A 22693-nucleotide genomic window follows, 5' to 3' on the forward strand; every position below is an offset into this window, starting at 1 on the left:
CCAAAATATTTCAAACTCCTCTGAACTTTGTAGTTTCCATGAATTTTTTACGTTTATTTCTGCGACCGCAAAATCATGAAATCCTGGAGGGACTGATTAGTAAGGAATATGGAGTAGAGCATTTTTAGGACACATGGTTAAGTTTAGTCATTTGGCAGGCATCCAGAACAGCAGGTTTTTCAAGACTGTCACACATTACACATTTTCACACAAAATCTTACTATAATCTAAATTAAGTATGGAAGGTTTAAACACAATGAAAAAGTTTTAGGTAGATGCCAAGCTGACACTAATCACACTGCCACTAGAGTAGAGAAACCAAAGGCAAAAATGTCCACAAAAAAAAAAAAAGTACAAGTCCTACCAAAAGGACAATGTCAAAAACAGAAAAAGCAAAACCTGAAAAAACAAATCCAAGATCATACACAGAAAAACAGTGATCCTGAATAACAAAACAAAACGCATCATAATGAGGCCAAGAGAGCACAACCAAGACAAAGCAAAGTGAGGTTAACTGAAAAGTTAATATACAGAGTTAAATGAGGTTAGATGTGTAACAGAAGAAGAGCTTGAGTGATTTTACTTGGAAGTGGATGTGATTGCCAGCTGAGGATTCTGGCAGATGTGGTGGGTTAGACACCACTGACTGATACAATAGGCGGTCTGGTAACCTACTGGACAGAAATCCTGCCAATGACCTCTGAACTTTTAAAGCCCCTTTTCATTATGAATATATACAGTACTGTGCAAAACTATTAGCTACTCTGCGTTTTTAATAGACTTTTTGTCTTACACTCCTAACTTATGTGTACTGCATTAGTGAATGAGTAGAAAAGGAAAAAAGTAGATTACCAAACATCATTCAATCCAATGTTACAGAATCATTTTTGGATTTGGCCCATTTTGGCCCATATTAAGTAACCAGAAGCCAAATTTCAAAAAAACGCTTCATTTACATTTAATTCTTTTTCATTACACCTTCAATTTACTACATTTCTGTAGTGTGTTGTCAGAAAAACCCAAATATAGACCCAATATAAGGACTAGCTCTAACATAAGGCAGGAGACAGTGACTGAGAGGAGAGGGAGGGGGCGAGAGAGAGAGAGAGAGAGAGAGAGAGAGAGAGAGAGAGAGAGAGATGCCTGGCATGCCGGATGGGCCTCCTGAGGAGACTGTGTCATCGGTAGCAGTTAAAAGCCAACCGCAGGTCAATAATTAGCACAGTCAGTATTGCCATGACCTTCTGCTGATGAGCTAAGAGAAGGAGAGTGATACTAGGGGAGAGAAAGATACATGAAAGAATGAAAGTGACAGAGAGAGAGAAGAGAGCAGGAAAGAAGAAGTGATTGCAGTCAAGGCAGGAGCTAAAACAAAACTGGAATAGTATACGTGGGGGTGGAAAAGAGAGAGAGACCTCTTCCCAGCATGCTCCACTCTAAAAGTGAAACGGTGGGACACAGGCTGATTCTCCATCTGTTGTCAGCAGTGTCAGAGCGAAGCAGGGAGAGGAAGCGTTCAGGTACAGAAAAGTGACTCTACAATACAGATGGCATGAGACACAAAGAGAAAGATGAAAAATACATTTTTGGCGCAACTAACTCACTGGTGTGCCGTGATAATGATATCTTCATACACATCGCCCAGGAGTAAAAAATAAAATTACAGGGAAATAAGAGTGTTTTAAGCACAGAATGCTGCTTGCTGCAAGGCAAAGAAAGCAGACGAAAGAAGATGGTCCTAAAATAACCTTGCTCTTCTAGACACAAAGATACGTGCCTATGCATAGTCATCCAAATCTGATCCCTACAACTACAGGGTTCATACATACTCTCATTAACGCAAGTGCTGTCATGTTATATAAGAGGCTTCTTATTTTAATTTATTATTTTTTACGAATAGGCTTATGCAATACAACATGTAGTTACCAACAACACAAGATTAACAGAAAATGATTACAGACACATAAACAAATGCACACATAAACAGAGATCTGTGATCTCTGTACTATTGTACCGGCTCCACAGCGTTTGACACCTACATAAAGAACTATTATGTGTTACTTACTAATGACTAATTCTCCTCGTGGGAGTACAGGGAAGAGAGGAGGGGGCGAAGACGTGTAATAATGTATGGGTAATGAGCGTGATGCACAGAGGTGTGAATGGATTTTAATCATAATTTTACATGACTTTCTTTGAACGTAAAAGGGATGACATACCGTGTGTAGCGTATATCGTATATGATAAAATGTCTGATAAATATTACAGCTTTCTAGCAAAAGAATTAGTCAAGTGAAGCAATCATAAAGCAAAGGACTAGTACAATTTGTTAGGGAGTTTATTTACTGTTTTGATTAAGCTTAGAGAAGGGTTTGTCACATTGCGAATCAGAGTTCGACGACTCTACACGTCAACCATCGCGCCTTCGGTAGCAGATCCTCAGCTGCGATCTTATCCAATTTACGTACGTGCATTTAAGTTTGTCAATTATTTACAACCAACCAAAGACTCGCTACAGTGCTAGCGACATTCTGTCATGAAGGACTAAATCTTACAGGCGTTCGTAAAAATATATAAATAAATAAATAAATAATACATTTCTGATTTGATTAATGAAGTGATGATATGGCTTGAGAAAGAATGCTTAAAAATGAATGGACGGAGAAGTACGCAATCATTCTTGGCTTCAAGTTAAAAATCAAGTCTCATTTGTTGAGAGCCTGTGGCATTAGTTAAAAGTGCTCATGTTAAGTGCAACAAAAAAAAATAATGAAACATAACCACTTTGAATTAATCTATCCAACAAAAAGATGGAGTCAAAGATACTGTCACTCAGTTACTACAACTAATATTTTTAATATATTATATATTATATTTAATATATAATATATTTTTAATATTCACTTTATCCTGGTCAGGGTTGATCTGGAGCCTATGCCAAGAACACTGGGCATGAGGCAGGAACACCCTGGATGGGAGACTAGTCCATCGGAGGACACCATATACACACCTTCATTCACCACTGGTGGCATCTGAGTTTAGCCAATCCCCCTACTGCCATATTTTGGGAGGTGAAGGGTATGGTATCCATCCATCCACCCATCCATGTTCTGTAGGGTCACAGGGGAGTCTGGAGCCTATCCCAGGGGTATGGTATCTTTTTTTTATTTTATTTTACTATTAAGTGAATTATATCTGTTCAAATTTCTATCATTAGATTTGTACACGTGTTTATCAAGTATAACTTCACTGAGAAGTGTGTATGTGTGTGTGAACTGGCTGTCAGCCTCCTCGTGATGAGTTTCACTACCAGACATTTTTGGAAAACAACATATTATGGGATGTTGATGAATTTCCACCACGGGGTAAACCAAGAACCCTGACGAAACCCTCACAGACACAGGGAGAACATGCACAGAAACCGCACACAGACAGTAACCCAAGCTCACTATCGAACAGGGAACTCTGAAGCTATGAGGAAGCAAGGCATCCTGCTGCACCACCCTGCCTGCTAATACGTTTACAAGGACTTTCCCATGCTATTTTGCTTAATGAAGACTAGCGCTATAATTTTGAACTGCTTATTTTATATAAAGGAATGTTCAAAATGAAACAGCTGTAAAATATATTTGATGACTTATTTGATATCATTAGTAGCCATGAATGACACACTATATGGCCAAAAGTTGACACCTGACCATATGTGATTTTTGATGTGAACATCCCATACCAGATATACCCCCCCACCCCACCCCTTTGCTGTTATAATAACCTCCACTCTTCTGGGAAGGATTTTCACTAATAGCATTAGTGAGGTCAGGCACTGATATCAGGTGAGGAGGAGAACACTGAACAACAAAGGTGTGCATAGCAGTGTTGCAAGGAGAAAGCCATGGCTCTGCAAAAAGAACATTGCTGCCCACCTGCAGTTTGTTAAAGATTATGTGGACAAGCCAGAAGGCAATATTTTGAGACCAAAATAGAATTTTTGGTTTCAATGGGCAGTGTTATGAAGGCACACGGTGGCTTAGTGGTTAGCACGTTCACCTCACACCTGCAGGGTTGGGGGTTCGATTCCCACCGTGGGTGTCGACTGTGTGTGCGGAGTTTGCATGCTCTCCCCGTGCTGCGGGGGTTTCCTCCGGGTACTCCGGTTTCCTCCCCCAGTTCAAAGACATGCATGATAGGCTGATTGTCATGTCCGTAGTGTATGAATGGGTGTGTGAATGTGTATGTGATTGTGCCCTGCGAAGGATTGGCACCGTTTCCAGGGTGTACCCAGCCTTGTGCCTGATGACCCTGAAAAGGATAAAGCGGTATAGAAGATGGACAGTGTTATGTTTGGAGAAAGGCATTCCAGCATAATCCTTATCCTTATGCCATCTGTTAAACATGGTGGTGGTAGTATCATGGCTTGGGCCTGTTTTGCTGCATCTGGGTCAGGACGACTTGCCATCATTGATGGAACAATAAATTCTGAGTTATACCGGCAAATTCTAAAGGAAAGTTTCAGGACCTCTGTGATCTGAATCTCAAGAGAAAGTGAGCCATGCAGCAAGACAACGACCCTAAGCATCAAGTCGTTCTACTAAAGAATGGTTAAAGAAGTAGTTCATTTGAGGAAACCCACCAACATCCCAGAAGCTGCTCTGTACTGAAGAACGGGCTAAAATTCACAGTTTTTTTGTGATTGTTTTGGCCAAAAATGCTTGATTTTGTTACAGCTTTTTTCGAAATTTTATGCGACTTGCCGAGTTTTTTGTGCTTGTTTTCCAGAAAACTGCGAAATTGCAATTGCACGAAAATGAGACCTTTTACCTGTACTCATGTTCGACACGTGAATTACATAGGGCTTTGACTGAATGCGCGTTGTGGTGACGTCACCTGACTTGTCTTGGCCCAAATCCATGGAAAATCCATGGTATTTTTGAAAAATTGCAAGCTAATCCGAATATTGTGGAGATTGCTTTATTTTGCATTAATTTAAGTGATCGAAAAATCGTAAAATCATGGAGTTACTGCTTAGTTCCGGACCTAGTGAACTAGCATGAATAAGTACTCCAAAAAGCTTCTCTGTCGCTCTGGATAAGGGTGTCCGCTAAATGCTGTAAACGTAATAAAACTAAGGAATTTAAACTCGACAGTGCAGTGATCCATGTAAATTATATGATCTGAAGTTGATAAAGTCGAGGTTTACATTAGTCATCTTATGCATAAATATGCACACACTCAAAAACATTTTCCCAAATTTACCGGATTTCACGAATACTACATTTCTTGTGTATGTGTTCATACGATTTACTCATACATCTGGTGTGTGTATCACCCAGAGTAATAAATGAGACCCCGTGTTTGTAATATTCTAACATTACACTGATCTGGTACTGAACCCTGAGGTACACCTGAAGTGAAATCTCACGTTCGGTTTATTTCAACAGTCAAAATTATTTGAAATGGTTTCCACTCAAAATGATGATCAGCGTTGTAGAGTTGTAGGAGTGAAAGATTTCTTTGTCCAGCTTACTTTTAGACACTAATGGGCGAAAGTGGGAGAGTGAACCGCAGTGAAGAATCTAGAAACTCTTGAGAGGAAACTATGGGGCTGAGCTGCAGCTGGCTGCAATAAGAGTGCAAACATAATTATATGAGCTGAGAGGGCTGCTTACTGTGGCAAGCAGGAAGACACATGCTGAGGCTCATTCTCTCTACAGCAGTTGCTCCTTTCATTACAGCGCATTGCACCCAAGGACACAGGAAAACATTGGCAAACACCTTAACCTTTCCGTGATTAATACTAAACCTGATATGCAGATAAGAGTACAGTAGGCATACAGTTGGACAAAAACTACCACAGTCAGTTTGTTGTATTGCACAGGCACAGGAATACACACTCATCGCCTTAATACACTGTCTTTATAAATTAGATGTAGAAGTTCCATGCATAATTTATTATTATCGCTTCCTTGCACACACACACACACACACACACACACACCTTTGTCTTACAAACCTTGGGAGGATTTTCCATTGAAATCATTATTAATGCGGTTAATCAACGCTGTGCATCACTTCAATCTAACATTAACCTCAATAACCAAAAGGAGACATTTCGTCACTTTTATTATTTTTTTTAATGAACACTGAAGTTTTCTGGGGGGGGGGGGGGGGGGGGGGGGGAATCTGTCAGATATTCCTATACTTGTGGGGACATTTGGTTCCCACCAAGCTATAAAAACATGCCCACACACACAAATGCCTCACGACCCTGTACAACAAATCAGCATACTCATTTAGCACTCCCACACAGCAAAGGCAGATATTCTCTTGCTGTAATACTCTATGCTGCACACATTCACACACACAAATTATAACAGAGCAGCCCACACAGTGGCTACCTATACATCGAAGAAAAGCATACCCAATGAAATCAGAGAAAAGCTGGATTAGAGCCTCCAAATCTCCTCACACGCATCATATATGCAGTGGATTAAAAGAAAGAAATAGTGCCTAATGTTAATGTCGAATTTGTTGTAGTATGGTTGTACTGTGTTAAACTTGTCAGAATGCCACTGGTCAAGGTAGGAGATGCCACTGGGCATCTCCTACCTTGTAACTCCATAAAATGTCTGACCTGTGCTCAGACACCATCTTTCTTAAAAGTTAGTATACGCGACATCCAACCAGGGGCTGAATAACATGGATATGATTAAGAACTACTTACTGTCTCCGTAGAGTAGATGTGCTGTTGGTTCCAGTGCTATCGTTCCTTTCCAGCCTTCCCCTCTCCTTCTCCACAGGAGCTGAACCACACGACAGGCCTCGGCTCAACCTGGAGTGGGTCCTCCGTGCAGGGCCAGGAACCGTAGACGATGGTATGTTGCTGTCATGGTGAACACTGTTGGCGTTGTGGTTTGTCAAAGACGGCGGTCCACTGGACTTTGAGTTCTGTTCATGATTGTGGTTCTGCGTGGAGCTGTCAGCTCCAGGTTTCCTGTCCAAGCGAAGGTCCTGGTTCTCCTGGTTGACTAGGTCGAGCTGTGTTTCGAGCTCCTCAATGCGCCTGCGCTGGGTCTCCAGGAGTTTGGCCTGATTCTCAATGATATTATTGAGCTCCAGGAGGTACTCCACAGCCCGGCTAGGGCTGTCTGGGTTTGTCTCCATGGCCCAGGCTCGTGTTGCCAGATCTCTGGTCACTCTTAAAAAGTGTAATTTTCAGTCCCCCCCCACCGAATTAGTCAAGTGGGGGGGGGGGGTAGTCTGGGGGGGGTTGTTGATAAATTAAAGGATTATCAATGGAAGAGCAAGATGGTGATTTTGATGGACTCAGTAGTAGAAACCATCTATGAATGTTCAGCTAAACTGACCACTGTTACAGACCGGGTCATCGTCATTGTTGATGCCTTGAGGCATATTGGAGACTTGCAATAATAACAGGCAAATTTTCTTCAACGTAGACGTAGATGCACATAGTCAATAGCAGGTTTCACATCTTCTCAGACGAACATCCGTTCAGCTACTTCACAAAAATATATACGAAGAAAAGTAGGCAGGGTGAAAACAAATAGAAAACAATATCCCCACCTCCCCCCACACTCCTTCATTACAGATATCCATTTAAGTCTGAAGAAGTGAGAATTGTAATAGAGACATTAAGGGAAACAATCAGGAAAAGCCAGTCCACCATTTTGAGCTTTGCTGCACTCAGCACAAACTCCCACACACAGAGCTAACAGTTGCTGACCAGGCCATAAACACAAACAATAATGTCTGAATAGGCTTTGAGCCTTTATTTATATATTCAGTAATTTAATATCTTGTGAAACTACCTGTCAATTCATATAAACAAGAAGAAAAAGTAAAAATCTCGAAAGTGTAAAGTGTATGCTAATATAGTGTAAACAAATAGTTTTACTCACAACAAAACAACTGAATGTTTTTTTTTAATTGTTTCGTTTTAAGTATCATTTTAACAAAAATGGACACTTAGGTAAGGAAAAAAAACAGGTTCAGAATGTTCTGTAGTCTACTTACAGTGCTCCATTTCTTCTCTTCACCCCATGGTTTAAGTTCGCTGTTGTGCGCGCGCGAAAAGAGCGCGACGGTTTGGCGGTTGGTGGTGTTTTGTTTTTTTTTTCTTTCTTTCTTTTTCCTTCCTTCAATCCAGCGCGCGCTTCCCGCCCTTTTCCTCTCAGGTAACTCTCGGTGTCATGTTGATGATGTTGGCACGCGCGCGCATGTTTGGTCTTCAGTCAGGCTGCTGTATCGTCACAATGTATGAGCTGATTTCTTCTTTTTTTAAATAAATAAATAAAATACAAATAAATCTGTGAAATAGATAAAAAAAAAAAAAGGATAAAGGATGGAGACACAAATAAGCGTCGGAATGATCAAAAGTTCAGTCGGTGAATTTGTGTATCTAAATCCTTTTCTTAGCATTTCTCCTCCAGACACTCACCTTACAGCTCTCACTCCGGTGTGTTTTTGTTAAACCGAGCGACGAGCTGGTCCTTGTTACACACACACACACACACACACACACACACACACACACACACACACTGCGGAGAAGGGAAGACGTGGAGGGAGAAAGAAGAAGAAACCCCGCGCCGCTAATCAGGCAGTTCCTCAGCGTCACGATTCATGTGTGTACTGTACAGGTGCAGCCTACCTACCTGTGTCCGCTCGAGCTTTACACCGCAACTGATGCTCAAGCTGTCCGTTTCAGTGCTGAGAAAGTGCTGAGAACATCATCAAACAGCAAGAAAAACAAAAACCACACACATCATGCTTTAAGTTAGAAGTAAACACAAACAAGTCTCTCAGGTGCTGAGCTCAAGAAAGTCACGTTGAAATAAAATGGCAAAATATATTCCAGTCACAGCATCCAGACTTCTGTGATGGAGAGATGTGTAGGGATGCTCTCTCTCTCTCTCTCAATCTCTCGCTCTCTCTCTCTCAATCTCTCTCTCTCTCTCTCTCTCACTCTCACTCTCTCTCTCTCTCTCCTCTCTCTCTCTCTCTCACTCTCTCTCTCCTCTCTCTCTCTCTCACTCACTCACTCTCTCTCCTCTCTCTCCTCTCTCTCTCTCTCTCACTCACTCTCACTCACTCTCACTCTCTCTCTCCTCTCTCTCTCTCTCTCTCTCTCTCACTCTCTCTCTCCTCTCTCTCTCTCCTCTCTCTCTCCTCTCTCTCTCTCACTCACTCTCACTCTCTCTCTCTCTCACTCACTCTCACTCACTCTCACTCTCTCTCTCCTCTCTCTCTCTCTCTCTCTCTCTCACTCTCTCTCTCCTCTCTCTCTCTCTCACTCACTCACTCTCTCTCCTCTCTCTCTCCTCTCTCTCTCTCTCTCACCCACTCTCACTCTCTCTCTCTCCTCTCTCTCTCTCTCTCTCTCTCACTCTCTCTCTCCTCTCTCTCTCTCTCACTCACTCACTCTCTCTCCTCTCTCTCTCTCTCTCTCACTCACTCACTCTCTCTCCTCTCTCTCACTCACTCTCTCTCTCACTCACTCTCTCTCCTCTCTCTCTCACTCACTCACTCTCCCTCACTCTCTCTCTCTCACTCACTCTCACTCACTCTCACTCTCTCTCCTCTCTCTCTCACTCACTCACTCTCTCTCCTCTCTCTCTCTCTCTCACTCACTCACTCTCTCTCCTCTCTCTCTCTCTCTCACTCACTCACTCTCTCCTCTCTCTCTCTCACTCACTCTCCTCTCTCTTACTCTCTCACTCGCTCTTTCACTCACTCTCTTTCCACTCTCACTCACTCGCTCACCTCTCTCTCTCCAATCTCACTCACTCATTCTTTCACTCACTCTCTCCTCTCTCTCACTCTCTCTCTTACGCTCACTCACTCTCTCTCACACACACACACTCTCTCACTCTCACTCTCTCTCTCACTCTCTCACTCACTCACTCGCTGCATTCCTCCCTCCCCACTCTTTGGAGCAGCATATACCTAAATGTTTAAAGAAATCCTTTACAAAGTCTCTCTTTCTCTCTCTCTCTCTCTCTCTCTCTCTCTCTCTCTCTCTCTCTCTCTCTCTCTCTCCAAACCTTCAATTTCGCAAGTTTCCACATACAAACAAACAAAAAAACTCCACAAATTGCATCACAAATTTTGAAAAAAGCAGCAGCAAAATCAAGCAGTTTTGGTCGTAATAATCACAAAACCCCCTCAGTGAAATCCTGTATGGACTGATAGGTCTGTACTGAAATATTTGTGATGTGTTTAGCAATTCTGGTGCTATTTGTTGGTTGAAGAGGCTGAGAAGAGCAGCTTTTGGCTCTGGGTGAGGAGAAAGGAAAAGTGTTGGGGTAGTGAAATGAATAAATGTAGTAACGCCTAGCCCGAGGTCTAGTTGCAGGGGGTGGCAAGGAGACAGACGTCCCTGCCACTGCTCCGCCATGGAGACCTTCTGGAAACATTGTAGAGCAGTGGTACCTGGCTGAAGACCCTGCAGCTGACCTATGCCATATGGAACCAGTGGCACTGAGCATGCGTTAACGGTGCCAGTGGGGCTTGTCCCAGCCTTAGTCATCCGTATGGCGCTGGTTGTGTTAGGCAAACGTACCAGAGTTGTATTAGGTCTAACAGGAGGAAACCATATGGAACCAGTGGCACTGAGCATGCGTTACAGAGGCCTGTATGTTTTTGGTTGCTGTAGGCATGTTGGCAAGGCTCAAGGACAAGCTGGGTAATTCTATGGCTATAGGAGGAGGTGCGACAAACAGTTATGCCATAGCAGGTCAACATCAACCTGTGCGATTAATAGGTTGGTGGTGTATTCTTGTTATTCCTGTGAGAAGATAGCGGTTGTGTCTTCACTGCTAAAAGAGTTATAATGGTAGGTGTCCCAAAAGTCTTCAAGCATAGGGGAAATGAACACTTTTTAGCAAAATGTCTTCCAAAATTTTTCATACTTAGTTTACAATATTATTATTACATTTTTCCAGATAGCTTTTAAGAATTCCTTTGACAAAAGAAAATCTCATGGTTGGACAGACTACAGCGCTGCTGCTTGGCTATTGGGATCGGTTGCTTGGGAAGTGAAGAATTTCCACCGGTGCCACTACAGTCGTTTGACGGAGTATATTACAATATTACCATTGCAAAAATAAATATTGGACACAACTGGTTGGCTATGCTACACTTCCCCTAGGTGTGAATGTGTCGGAGTGTGATCGTGCAGGCATCCCATCCAGGGTGTGTCCCCCCCTCATGTCCAGTGTTTCCAGCATAGGCTGAGGATCCAACATGACAGCACTGACAGTAACCTGAGCTCAGGATCAAACTGGGGACCCTGGAGCTGTGAGGTGCAGCACTACCTGCTGTACCACTGCATTGTCTATTAAGAACTCAGATACATCAATTATGACATTTAAAGGGGTCAGCAGATTGCACAGACGAAATAAATGTGAGCAAGCCCAAAGTGAGTATGTAACTTCTTGTGATGGATTCATAGTTATTTTGCTATATTTATACCCCCCCAAACAGTTCTCCTTGCAGGGGATAAACAAGTCAGTGTAAAATAACAATGCAATGATTACACCATCCTCCACCCGACTTGTTGGAGACAGTTTTTGTAAGGCCTGTTTTATTGGAAGTGTGTTTTTCATCAGCCAGAGATAGCTTAAGGCTGAGATATGACGGATGTTTGTAAAAGTTAACATTTCGTATGCTTAATGTGGCACAAAATGTAACGGTTGGTTAATTGGGTGCTCAGTCATAGTTTAGGTAAGAAAATATAGCCTATTTTAAGAGAAATGAGAGAAATGTTCCACCTTCCACCTGACATGTTCCACCTGCTGAAGGTCATTCGCTGCTCAGCAAGATGTGTTTTCATCCAACTGAGTAGATAACAGAGAGAGAGGGAAGATCGCATAGATGCTCTACAACCAAACCAAAATGTTATTTTATTATTTATTTTAACTTATGCACCATAAAAATAAAAATAAAATAATTAATTGGAGTCTATAATACATGAGACAAGGCATTTTTGTGAATGTGAACTGATTTGTAACGACATGGTTTATTAGATAAAAGACAAGATAAGAGGTGTGTGTGTGTGTTATTGTCTTTTTTTGTATATATTTCAAAGATTATAACTATGTTATAATGGAGCTATTAATTTTTTTTTGTCTCTTTACTTCTTGCACTCTAAATCCTCCAATTCAATAAGCCTAAAGGAAAGACAGTAAACTTACACCTTTCACGGTCAATGGTCAATGTATGCGAACAAGTCTGGAATCATAAACGTGCTGTAGTCATATTCATATTCATATTCATGACGTACTTTGCCTCCATCTGGTGTTCAGATTTGAAAGTTGTCATTGAAAAAAAAAAAAGTTTTGTTGTGTGCAGGTGTTATTTTTAATGGAGTCTGCTGTTCCAATTTGTTTGGATTTTCACCCCAGCTAATAATAATAATTTAAAAAATGTCTACAATTTTGTTGTATTGTCTGAACAGGTATGAAGGTGAATTTTTTCCAAACTGTCCCGGTTCGGTGAGCCTGTGCCCGCCGTAGCCTCAGATTAATGTTCTTGGTGGAAAACCAATGAGCGGAATCCAATGTTAGTTAGTTACAGTTACATTTTATATAGCTTTGTATAATAATGGGGTGGGGGAATCTCCTCGACAACCACTAGCGTGTAGCCTCCACCTGGATGATGTGACGGCAGCCATAGTGCACCAGAACTCCCACCACACACCAGCTATTAGTGGCGAGGAGAGAGTGATGTAGCCAATTCAGAGATGGAGATTATTAGGGGGCCATGATAGAGAAGGGCCAATGGAGAATTTCACCAGGACACCAGGGTTATATCCCTACTCTTTTATGATAAGTGTCCTGGGATTTTTAATGACCACAGAGAGTCAGGACCTCGATTTAATGTCTCACCTGAAAGACAATGCTGTTTTTACAGTACAGTGTCCCCGTCACTATACTGGGGAATTAGGACCCACACAGACCACATGGTGAGCACCCCCTGCTGGCCTCACTAATACCACTTCCAGCAGCAACCTTAATTTTCCCATGAGGTACTGGCCAGGCTCAACCCTGCTTAGCGTCAGTAGGCTTTAACATGGTTTTCTGCTGTTGAAGGTTCCACATGTTCCTTTCTCCACAGTTGTAAAACGTGGTTATTTGAGTAACTGTAGCCTTCCTATCAGCTTGAACCAGTCTGGCAGTTCTCCTCTAACCTCCCCCGAGGTGTCTATAACTCTGGAGCTGGCCACATGTAATGAGAAAGATAGCAGAAATGAAATGTTTGCAGATCTCATTCTATAAACACATACTTTAGATTTCCCTGATCATATTTCTGTAGCTAAAACTCTGTACTAATAAAAAAAAAAAAGAAGAGGTCATGCCATTGTTCTTTTATAGTAGATACATGAATCTTTATTACTTTAATATAATTTGCATTTTGGTTACAACTGTATATAACATAATCATAAAAGAAATATAATCATATATCTATTATATTCATGTAGATAATAAACTGTACACCTGTTAGATATTCATATTTATATATATATATTTACAATACATACATGGTCATAGATATATTTGTATACCTGCACATATATAGCAAAAAGAGGAAAGGATCTCAAATGTAAAGCTGCATCTGGCACTGGCTCATATCCTTTTACTTACGATTTTTAGGTTTATGAATGCTCTTACTTTACAGCACACGCAGCACACACCGAGACTGAAACTTAGCCCAGACCCGCTGGGAATGTAGAAACTATACGGCTATACGAATGCTTTAAAGTGGTGACATCATACTGCTTACTAGTATACGTTTGGCATCTGGCACTCTAGTATTATTAAGTATAAAAGTATTAGTTCTTTTCTAAACCTACTCCCATCTCATACCTCTGGAGAAAAAAAAAAACAAAACATTTTATACGTCCATCTGAGAATTTCTCCTGAGGTATAGGAAAGAACACTAAGTAGTTAATAATTAATCTACACTGGTTTATGGCTGAATAGCAGCATAATACGTGTATTGACGTCCATTGCCCTTATTTGATCATTCAGACAAGACAAGATAAAGACACAAACACACAAAAGTCCCCCTCTTCATCAAGAAAGACAAACGATCACCATGACAACCACTTCGAAGAGAGGCTTTACACAGTTTGCAAACAGAGTCTTGTGATTCCAGCTTCAACGATTTACTGCAGTCTTTGGTAAAACAGGTAGAATCGATAAAACAAACTCCTAAAATTAGTCCATATCCATGAGGTGCATATCCGTCCAGTGCAGAATGTCAAAGGAAGGAGGAAGGAGATGGGGACTGATGTCTTGAATGTGTAGTGTTGGAATACAGAGGGCACTTTCAGTTACTGTTTCATGATCTACGAGTTTGGGATTAAAATGTGTAGCGATACAGCGTGGCTGCTGGCTATTTCGGTTCCTCCTTGAATCCTCCACTTCGCTGCTGCATAGTGTATCTTCAGTACTTAACAATGGACATTGCAGGACAATGTGACTTTCACAGGCAATATAAAATATCAGTCATGTGGTTATTGCCATAGGCAATGGCTTATCCTTCATATTCTAGGCTACACTCAAACCGAGGTCAGTGAGGTTATAAGGACAATGGTCAAGTGACAGGAAGATGATTAACTGAGCCACAAAATGATAAGGTTCACTTAGAAGGCATAAAGCCTGTGCGACTCGAATGACTTTGAATCCTTTTAAGCATATGAGTGTCTAGTAAATACACACAGAATATTAACACGTTGCATTGTTAATACACAGCAATATGTTTAAAGGCCAAACCCTGTCATTGTTATTTGGGTGAGACAAATAAATGCTATAAAATAAGTTGACATGGTTCATGTGTTTTATACCACAGCATTGTTGAATTCTCAAATATGATTGCCAAAAAAGTGTTGATTGAGTTTCTAGAACAGCAGCTCTGACAATCGTTCCAGCTGTAATTCAACCCACAGGTTTATATTAACGTATTCATTCTAATATCTTAGCGTTTCTATAGTAACATCTCATTTAAAGGGACTTGTATGACAGTTATAATCACAAAGAAAAAAAGCATACTTGTTGATACGGTGAAGTTTTCCGTTATGAGGCATTTATGTAACATTAATTGAAGGAGTTTCCAGTGTCAGTGCTGTGCTACAGTTTTCTGCCGCAGGAGAGTCTTCGTGGATTCTCGGTAACCTGACAAGTTGCATTTTTTGTCTTATTAACTTCATGAGAAATAAAAATAAAAGAGATGCTTGTGAAGGGAATGATTAGTTATATGCAATGATAAAAACTAACTTGTCTCGCGGATGTTTTCATAACGTTAAAACTTGGAATCGTTATGAATACTGTGGTACAAGAGGAATAAAACACTTTTTGTCATGCTGTTATAGGAAAATAATCAGCGTCTGGGTGCTAACGGTAACTCCTGCTTTGTGTCTCGGTATCACATCACCTCGTTTTGAATTACGTTCTTACAACAGCACACCCCCAAAATGATTTATGCCATACATATTATCTGTAATGGGAAATGTTTAATATACATACCACATACCATTCATCTTTTTTCTTTGCATATCAAAAAGCTTGGCTTGTGGCATTTTATTGCTTCGTGTTTGCCCCACATTCTGAGACAAAACTAAATCCTTACTCAACCAGTCTTCCCTTTCATAATAACAAGCTTCGGAAAAAAAGTCAGACAATTAAAGAGCAGGGAGAGAAGAAAAAAGTTGGCCCAGAGCTAAGAGATCGAGTAGTACACAAGAAGCAGAATCTAAAAACAGGCACAAAGTATGAAAAAAAACAACATGGGGACAGAAAACGTCCCTCAAGCATTCAACTGAGAAAGGAAAGCAAGAGACGGAAATATGCAGTGGCAGGAGAGAAAAGCTCATACTAATATTTTAACACTTATTATTCTTCTTATTTAGCATTAGTATAAAGACCATAATATGGCTATAATCTCCAAAAGTGTAAAAATAATAATAATGATAATAATAAAAAACTAAACTTAAAAAAACCCTGAACATTTCTCATTCTGATTTGAAAATGCTAATGTGGCCCAACAGCTACTTATAGTAGCCTATTTCAAATTGTTAAAAGATTTCAAATAGTTGACCTGATGACATGATATGGCAAAAACTGCATCAAATCAGAACTATGTCATGTGATGGAATTCTCTCTCACTGCTTGCTCCTTTACTGTTCCTGTAAGTCTGAGTCTTTCCATCTCTCCACTGAGTGTGAGCAGATTGGATTTGAGCCAGGGACCCGGCACTATGGTGCTTTTGGCTTCTGAACCTTTCATAGGTAGAGAATTTAGGGAGACTAGCAGCTGAACCACTAGCAAACAACACACTCATTTCAGATTCTGGGACATGAGAAAGGAGAATGGAAACTGATGGGATTCAATGGCAGAGAGGTGGTTGGACTGGACCTTTTCTAGCCCTGGCACAGACAAGCTAACATAGGGTCGAGCGTCGACTACCCGCTGCCATGTTCTCTCTTTCCCCCAAACATCTGGCAGCATTTGCTCTGTCTCACTTTTTGACTCACCTTTCAGCTCCTGCCCATCTCTCCTCTCCCTGTTCTCTCGCAAAAACAGACTGTTTTCTACTTCTCCCCGCTGCTTAGTGTCCAACTTTTCTTTTTCCTCCTCGTTCGATTTCTGACTCAACTCTGCGAACCTCTGCTTATGAATGGGCATGTCCAGTTTTTTTCTCTCCCGCTCTCTGTCTTGCTGCTCTTCCTCTCCCTGAGTCTCTTCTTCACTCTCATTTTTTGGCTGTCTCCTTCTCTCCTCACTTTTACTCCTCCTCTCTATCTCCTCTTTTATCTCTCTCTGCCTACGTCGTCCTCTTGTCGCTGGTTCACTGAACTCCTCTACATCGCTGTGTTCTCCGTTGATGTTTCTGGGTAAACTGTGGGATCTTTGTCTCCTCCTCCTGTCCTTTGACCTGTGACCTGTGACCTGTGTTCGTTTGGGGCTCTCCTCCCGGCCCTGGCGCTCTGTCCTTCCTCTCTGGCTGCGGGTCCTGCCTGTTCTTGGAGGGCTGGACGTGGAATTCAGATGGCGGTGTTTGTGATTCACTGTAACCAGATCCGGCTGCAGGGCTGAGGACAGGGAGGAGACGGCTGCTCTGTGATCATGGCCTAGAGAAAGGGAGAGATTAAACGACCCAATTAGGAACTGCCAAAGCAGTACCACACTGAGTTTAACAACTGACAGCTTCAAACAGACACACATGCACAGTATATACATGCACATGTGGGTATATGTAGGTATATGTTCTGACACACCAGTGGCAGCTCTGCAAGGCACTAGCCTACCATCGGGAGCAACTTGGGGTTCAGTGCCTTGCCCAAGGACACTTTGGCGTGTGAAGGCATGTGGGTCGGGAATCGAGCCGCCAACCCAGCGATTAGTAAACAACCCTCATGTGTATTTAATATTTAGTACGTCTGAGCCTTATTTTCCAAGGTCTGAGTTCTGTGTTTCCTGGTATTGATCCTCACCCATTTTTCTTGTTTTTTTATTATTATGAATTGTTTGTGTATAAGTCTGCTTGCTCTTTTAAGTCCACTTGGAATGTGGACAAAGATGATTGGGGATTGCCTATTAAGCAATACTTGCATCCTGCCTTCCTGCACATTTTGTTTACATTGTTGGATAACTACAAGCCATAAGGAAGCAGTCATCGCAACATCAATTTAGTTTCTAATAAGGTTTGTAATAAAATTTCACCATGTAAAGGCTTTTCCCAGGCTGCCACATATGTTTTTGTACTATACAACCCACTACATTTGTCAACCTCACAACTTTCTACTTCTGTTTACTTTTTATATGGCATATGGCATATGGGCTCAAAATTGACAGTAACGCCATAAAAAAAAAATGCTATTAAATGCTATTATGCTATACCGGAATATATACTGAAAAATATCTTTATTGATTATTTTGGTTTCCATACAGGCTGCTCTACTCTAAAGCACTAACTCTCATCATTATTTTACATTACCATTAGACAGCACAGGTTCCCAGACTAGACACACTGAGCGGACGACTTCCACACACGGTTAAAGAGATACAGTACATTTCGCAATAGAGAAAGAGAGGTAGAGAAAACAGGAAAATGGGAGAACTAACAGGAACGACTACCAACCGCGTGTTCTCGGTCCGCCCGATCACATAGAAGCAAGGTTCGCCCAGCTTGGAGTTGGTCATACAGAGAGAAAGACTGGAAAGCTCCACTGAGGGACAGACAAAGAAAGGAAAGCGAGAGAGGGAAGAATGTAGAGAAGTATAAAAGTGTGAAGGTTTCCATCACGGTTAAGAGGGAAGGAGTTTTCAAATGAAAAAGGATAATAAAAGAAAAGGAAACAGAAGATCCAAGAGACAAGAAAGAGTAAATGTTGGAGACAGGAAATCAAATTGCTCGAGAATAGAACGGAAGGACGGGAAGAAGAATCAAGATAGTCAAGAAATATGAAAACATAAATATATGTCAAAGCAAAAAGAAAGTGACTCGAAGGACAGAAAGCATGCAAAATAGAAAAAAAAAGCACAGGAAAAATGTTGTTAGTAATCTGTTAAAGAAAGAAAGAAAAAGAACAACCCATACACCCAGAATTGTCAGCCTTATATCTTTACAGCGAAATTTCATTGGCATTTATGTCCAGTAATGTCTATCTGTATCATCCTCTCACATTCATCACATGCTCAGCTCAAAACATCTTTCAAAACATGCACTGGATTCCTCATGATAAATGAGCCTTTGAAAGAGACTCGTGCCTCATACTTGAAGTAAGCATTTGGCATGTCTCATTGGGGTAAACGTACCGTAGTCAGGAACGTATCCGTTGCCTTTTTTCAGGACAAGATGGATCTTATGGCCTGCAGTCCTGATCTGCTCCACAGCCTGACTGTGGCTCATACCTGCTGTGTTGTTCCCATTGATCTCCACTAACTGGTCGCTCACCTGCAACATTAACCAGAATTGCACTGTTAGGCTTATAGTAAACACGTGTGACCTGCAATTTTGCACCAGATCTCCATTAACATAAATAGAGATACAGTTTAAGTACAGCTTATACACTTTCTGTATTATTTGAGCAAAAAAATTAAATGACCGAAACTAAGCCATGAAGTTCAAGGTACTCTCCCCTACAGCTCCGCAACCAAACTGTATCAAGACGTAGATCTGGGCAAGAGTGTAAAACCATTTCTAAAGCTTCGAATGTTCCCTGGAGCGCAGTGCACTCCATCATTGTAAAATCAAATAAGCTTGGAACAAAAAGGAACTCAGTAATGGGGCTAGAAGGACCTTGGTGAGGAACCCAGTGACCATTCTAACAGAGCTTCTCCCAGAGATAGAAGAACCTGCCGGAAGGACAACCATCTCAGAAATACTCATTCATCAGGCTTTTATTACAGAGTGGGTAGACAGAAGCCACTCTGGAGTAAAAGGCATATGGCAGGCACTTACAGAACTCTGAGAGCATAAGGGAAGAAGATTGTCTTGTCTAGTGAGACAAAAATGACACTCTTTGAGCTGGACTCCAAGCACTACGTCTGGCAGAAACAGGTGCAGCTCATCAGCTGGCTAATACCATCCCTATAATGAAGCTTGATCATGGTAGCATCGTACTATAGGGGTGCTTCTCAGCAGCAGAGATGGGGAGACTGTTTAGAATTGAGGCAAGGATGAATGCAGCCATCTACAGAGAGGTCCTTAAAGAAATCCTGTTCCAGCGTGGACACAAAATGAGATTGGGATGAAGGTTCGCATTTCAGAATGAAAATGACCCAAATCATACACACAAGACAATGGTGGAATGGTTTCAGGACAAGCGTGTGAATGTGTTTGAGTATAACAGCCAAAGCCCAGACTTGACCCCCAAGACATCCATAGCGAGACCTGAAGATGGCGGTTCACTGACGTTCGCCATCCAATTTGTTTGAGCTTGAGATGATCTGCCAGGAAGAATGGGAGAAACTGCCCAAATTCACGTCTGCAAAACTTTTAGAGACTTAGCCAAGAAGACTCAAAGCTGTAACTGCTGCTAAATATGCTTCTACAAAGTACTAAATAACGTATCTGAATACATGTACAGCGCCAATATTCGCCTAATTATTACTAAAATCCTGTAGACACTCACTGTACATATACAAACATCCACACCCACTAACCTGCATCTTCCGGCTTCTCGAGGCTGGTCCTCCTTCCATCAGGCCCAGAACATAAAGATCCATGTTATATTCGCTTCCTCCTCTCAGACTGAACCCAAAACCAGTGGGGCCTCTCTCTAGCTCCACACTGTAGTACCGTGATGTATCCTGGGATAGAGAGAGAGAACAGATATACAAGGCTGATTTCACATAGTCATACGTTTCCATATCAACAAGCCTAAAAGAGTAATATGTTGCCTGACCTTTGGTTTGGACCTGTGAGGCTTTCTGCTTCTGTGATGGAGATCACTGCCTGAGTGCTCAGAGGACTCTAAGGGAGACAGGAAGGAGAGTGTGAGAGGAGTGGAACGAACAGCCAATCAGAGAGGAGGAATGCGAAGTGACGGTATAATAGGACACGGGCACAGCGGTTTAGGTGACACTTTTTATTTGATCACAGTACTCTGTAGATTACAGAGGTTACGCACATCCATATTGGAAGACACTGCAAGAATTACCACCCTTTTCCTATACAATCCTCATAAATGTAGGGGATTATGAATAATTTGACTCTGGGCCACCCAGTTGTTTGTTGGCCAGCTGTGCAACACTGGTTAAAGTGTAGCACTGGTTTCTAAATTCTGCAAATGAGAACCAGAAAAGTTCATGTTACAGCTTTCTAAAACATACATAAAACTCTATAATTTTGGGATAAATACATACAAATGAGAAATAGCGTTTAATCCGTTTCAAAGGATGAAGTAAAAGAGAAAATGATCATTATGCAAAGCAAAGAGAACTTTGCCAAGTCAAAAATCCATTTAAAGAAACATATGCAACTCACGAGCACTGGAGCGCGGGACTACGGTCAGAAGCAATGTGTTGCCCGCTCTGCGCAGTATCTGTGCCAGCTCTCTATGGGGCAGATTGACCACACTGCGTCCCTCTACTGACTCCAACCGATCCCCGGGCCGAATCAGGCCACTTCGCGCTGCAGGACTGCCACGACGTACTGTCACAAACCGGTGAGGCAGCAGAGACGCCGCTGGAAAGACAGTGAATTTTTTCATTACGCTAGTTGGACTTTTTCATGATATGTAGTGTAAGATCAATCAAGAATGTTTCCTTAAAATTTTTTATACACACACACACACACACACACACACACATATATATATATATATATACACATAAAATGAAACTGAATTAGAGATAGCTAGAATGACTAAAGACACTAGAGCCTACTGAGTCCACAATAATTTAGAAGTGCTGACCAGTCCACATAAGAAATCAAACAAATCAATGGAATAGAGGGGAAGAAAAGTAGAGAGCAATTTGAAGGAGATGCAGAGCCAGTGTGTAAGTGCAATTATTCATCAGCTGGGCCAAAAAATGTTTTGACTCAATTCACAGTATCTCTCAGAGATGGACTGAGAACGACTCTGAAACAGTAGCAATGATCTTCGACGATCCTGGCAAAAACCCACAGGTGCCCAAAGGGAGACAAAGAGACATTCATATTGTACTTATTAAAGCTAAGATATCTAAATGTATATAGTGAGGGGAAATAAGTTGTTGGATACTTTTTGTGTTTGTTATTTAATATACTTCTAACGCATAAATCCACTTAAAAGATACTGTTTATAATGCATTTTGACTTTTAAACAAAAACAGTATATATTCATAAGGTTCATATATTCACGTTTTATTTATTTAAAGGCTACAAAAATAAAGAAAATTCTAGACATGAGTGCTGTAAAAAATGCTCTCATACAAATAGCATTATAAAAGACATTGATTAGGAATTGATTTCATTATCATATCACTATCAGACTAATGAGAAGGAAGGTAAGAGAGAAACCAGTAGTAACTTAAACGAGTTGCAGGACGACGTTCCTACATCCCACAACGAACTTCTCCACAGAGATGCACATCTAAAAGCATTTAGATCAATCAGAGCTCATTTGGAACGATATACTTTGTTCAGCCGAAATAAAATGAGAACTCTTTGACAATAATTCAGCTTGTCATGTTTGGAGAAACAAGGGCTGCGCATATGATCCCAACAGCGGCACACCAACAGTGAAGTATGGAAGTTGGAGCATCATGATATGCGGCTGCTTCTCTGCAAACTGTACTGTGGCATTACGTATCATTGAAGGAATCATAAATGGAGAGATGTAATGGGACATATTAGATGAAAATTTCATCATCAGCCAAGAAACTGAATCTGGGGAGAAGATGGGTTTCAACAAGATACTGATCCCAAACATACCGGCAAAATACCTCAAGAAAGCCTTGCAAGGTCTAGCCCAGGGGTGTCCGATCTTATCCGGAAAGGGCCGGTCTGGGTGCAGGTTTTCGATCTTGGCTTTCAATAGACTCAGATGTGGCTCCTGCTTGGTTGGAATGAAAACCTGCACCCACACCGGCCCTTTCCGGATAAGATCGGACACCCCTGTCCTAGCCAATCTCCAGAATTTTCAATACCATTAAAAATTTATGGAGGATTTCAATCTGGCTCAATA

At 41.4% G+C, this 22693-nt stretch overlaps 2 protein-coding genes across 8 annotated transcripts in view; both read right to left on the reverse strand.

Moving 5' to 3' along the window:
* Positions 1 to 8569, reverse strand: part of iqsec2b (IQ motif and Sec7 domain ArfGEF 2b) — a 57759-nt gene extending 49190 nt beyond the window's left edge. For 4 of the 5 annotated variants that reach the window (XM_053680110.1, XM_053680108.1, XM_053680114.1 and 1 more), the window contains exons 1-3: positions 8456 to 8569; positions 8032 to 8324; positions 6722 to 7516 (exon numbers count right to left, since the gene is read on the reverse strand). In XM_053680110.1, coding sequence (XP_053536085.1) covers positions 6722 to 7161 — 440 coding nt within the window. In that variant the 5' untranslated portion in view covers positions 7162 to 7516; positions 8032 to 8324; positions 8456 to 8569. The remainder of the gene's footprint in view (positions 1 to 6721; positions 7517 to 8031; positions 8325 to 8455) is intronic. The other variant, XM_053680109.1, reaches the window with a different exon arrangement.
* A 4835-nt stretch (positions 8570 to 13404) lies between these two features.
* LOC108265665 (membrane-associated guanylate kinase, WW and PDZ domain-containing protein 1) overlaps positions 13405 to 22693 on the reverse strand; it is a 68128-nt gene continuing 58839 nt past the window's right edge. For all 3 annotated transcript variants that reach the window (XM_017468235.3, XM_017468237.3, XM_017468234.3), the window contains 5 exons: positions 21010 to 21210; positions 20429 to 20496; positions 20187 to 20333; positions 18837 to 18975; positions 13405 to 17149 (listed from right to left, as the gene is read on the reverse strand). In XM_017468235.3, the coding sequence (XP_017323724.2) occupies positions 16356 to 17149; positions 18837 to 18975; positions 20187 to 20333; positions 20429 to 20496; positions 21010 to 21210 (1349 nt within the window). In that variant the 3' untranslated portion in view covers positions 13405 to 16355. The remainder of the gene's footprint in view (positions 17150 to 18836; positions 18976 to 20186; positions 20334 to 20428; positions 20497 to 21009; positions 21211 to 22693) is intronic.

Source organism: Ictalurus punctatus, chromosome 5, assembly GCF_001660625.3.
Source record: "Ictalurus punctatus breed USDA103 chromosome 5, Coco_2.0, whole genome shotgun sequence".
In the NCBI taxonomy this organism is placed as follows: domain Eukaryota; kingdom Metazoa; phylum Chordata; class Actinopteri; order Siluriformes; family Ictaluridae; genus Ictalurus; species Ictalurus punctatus.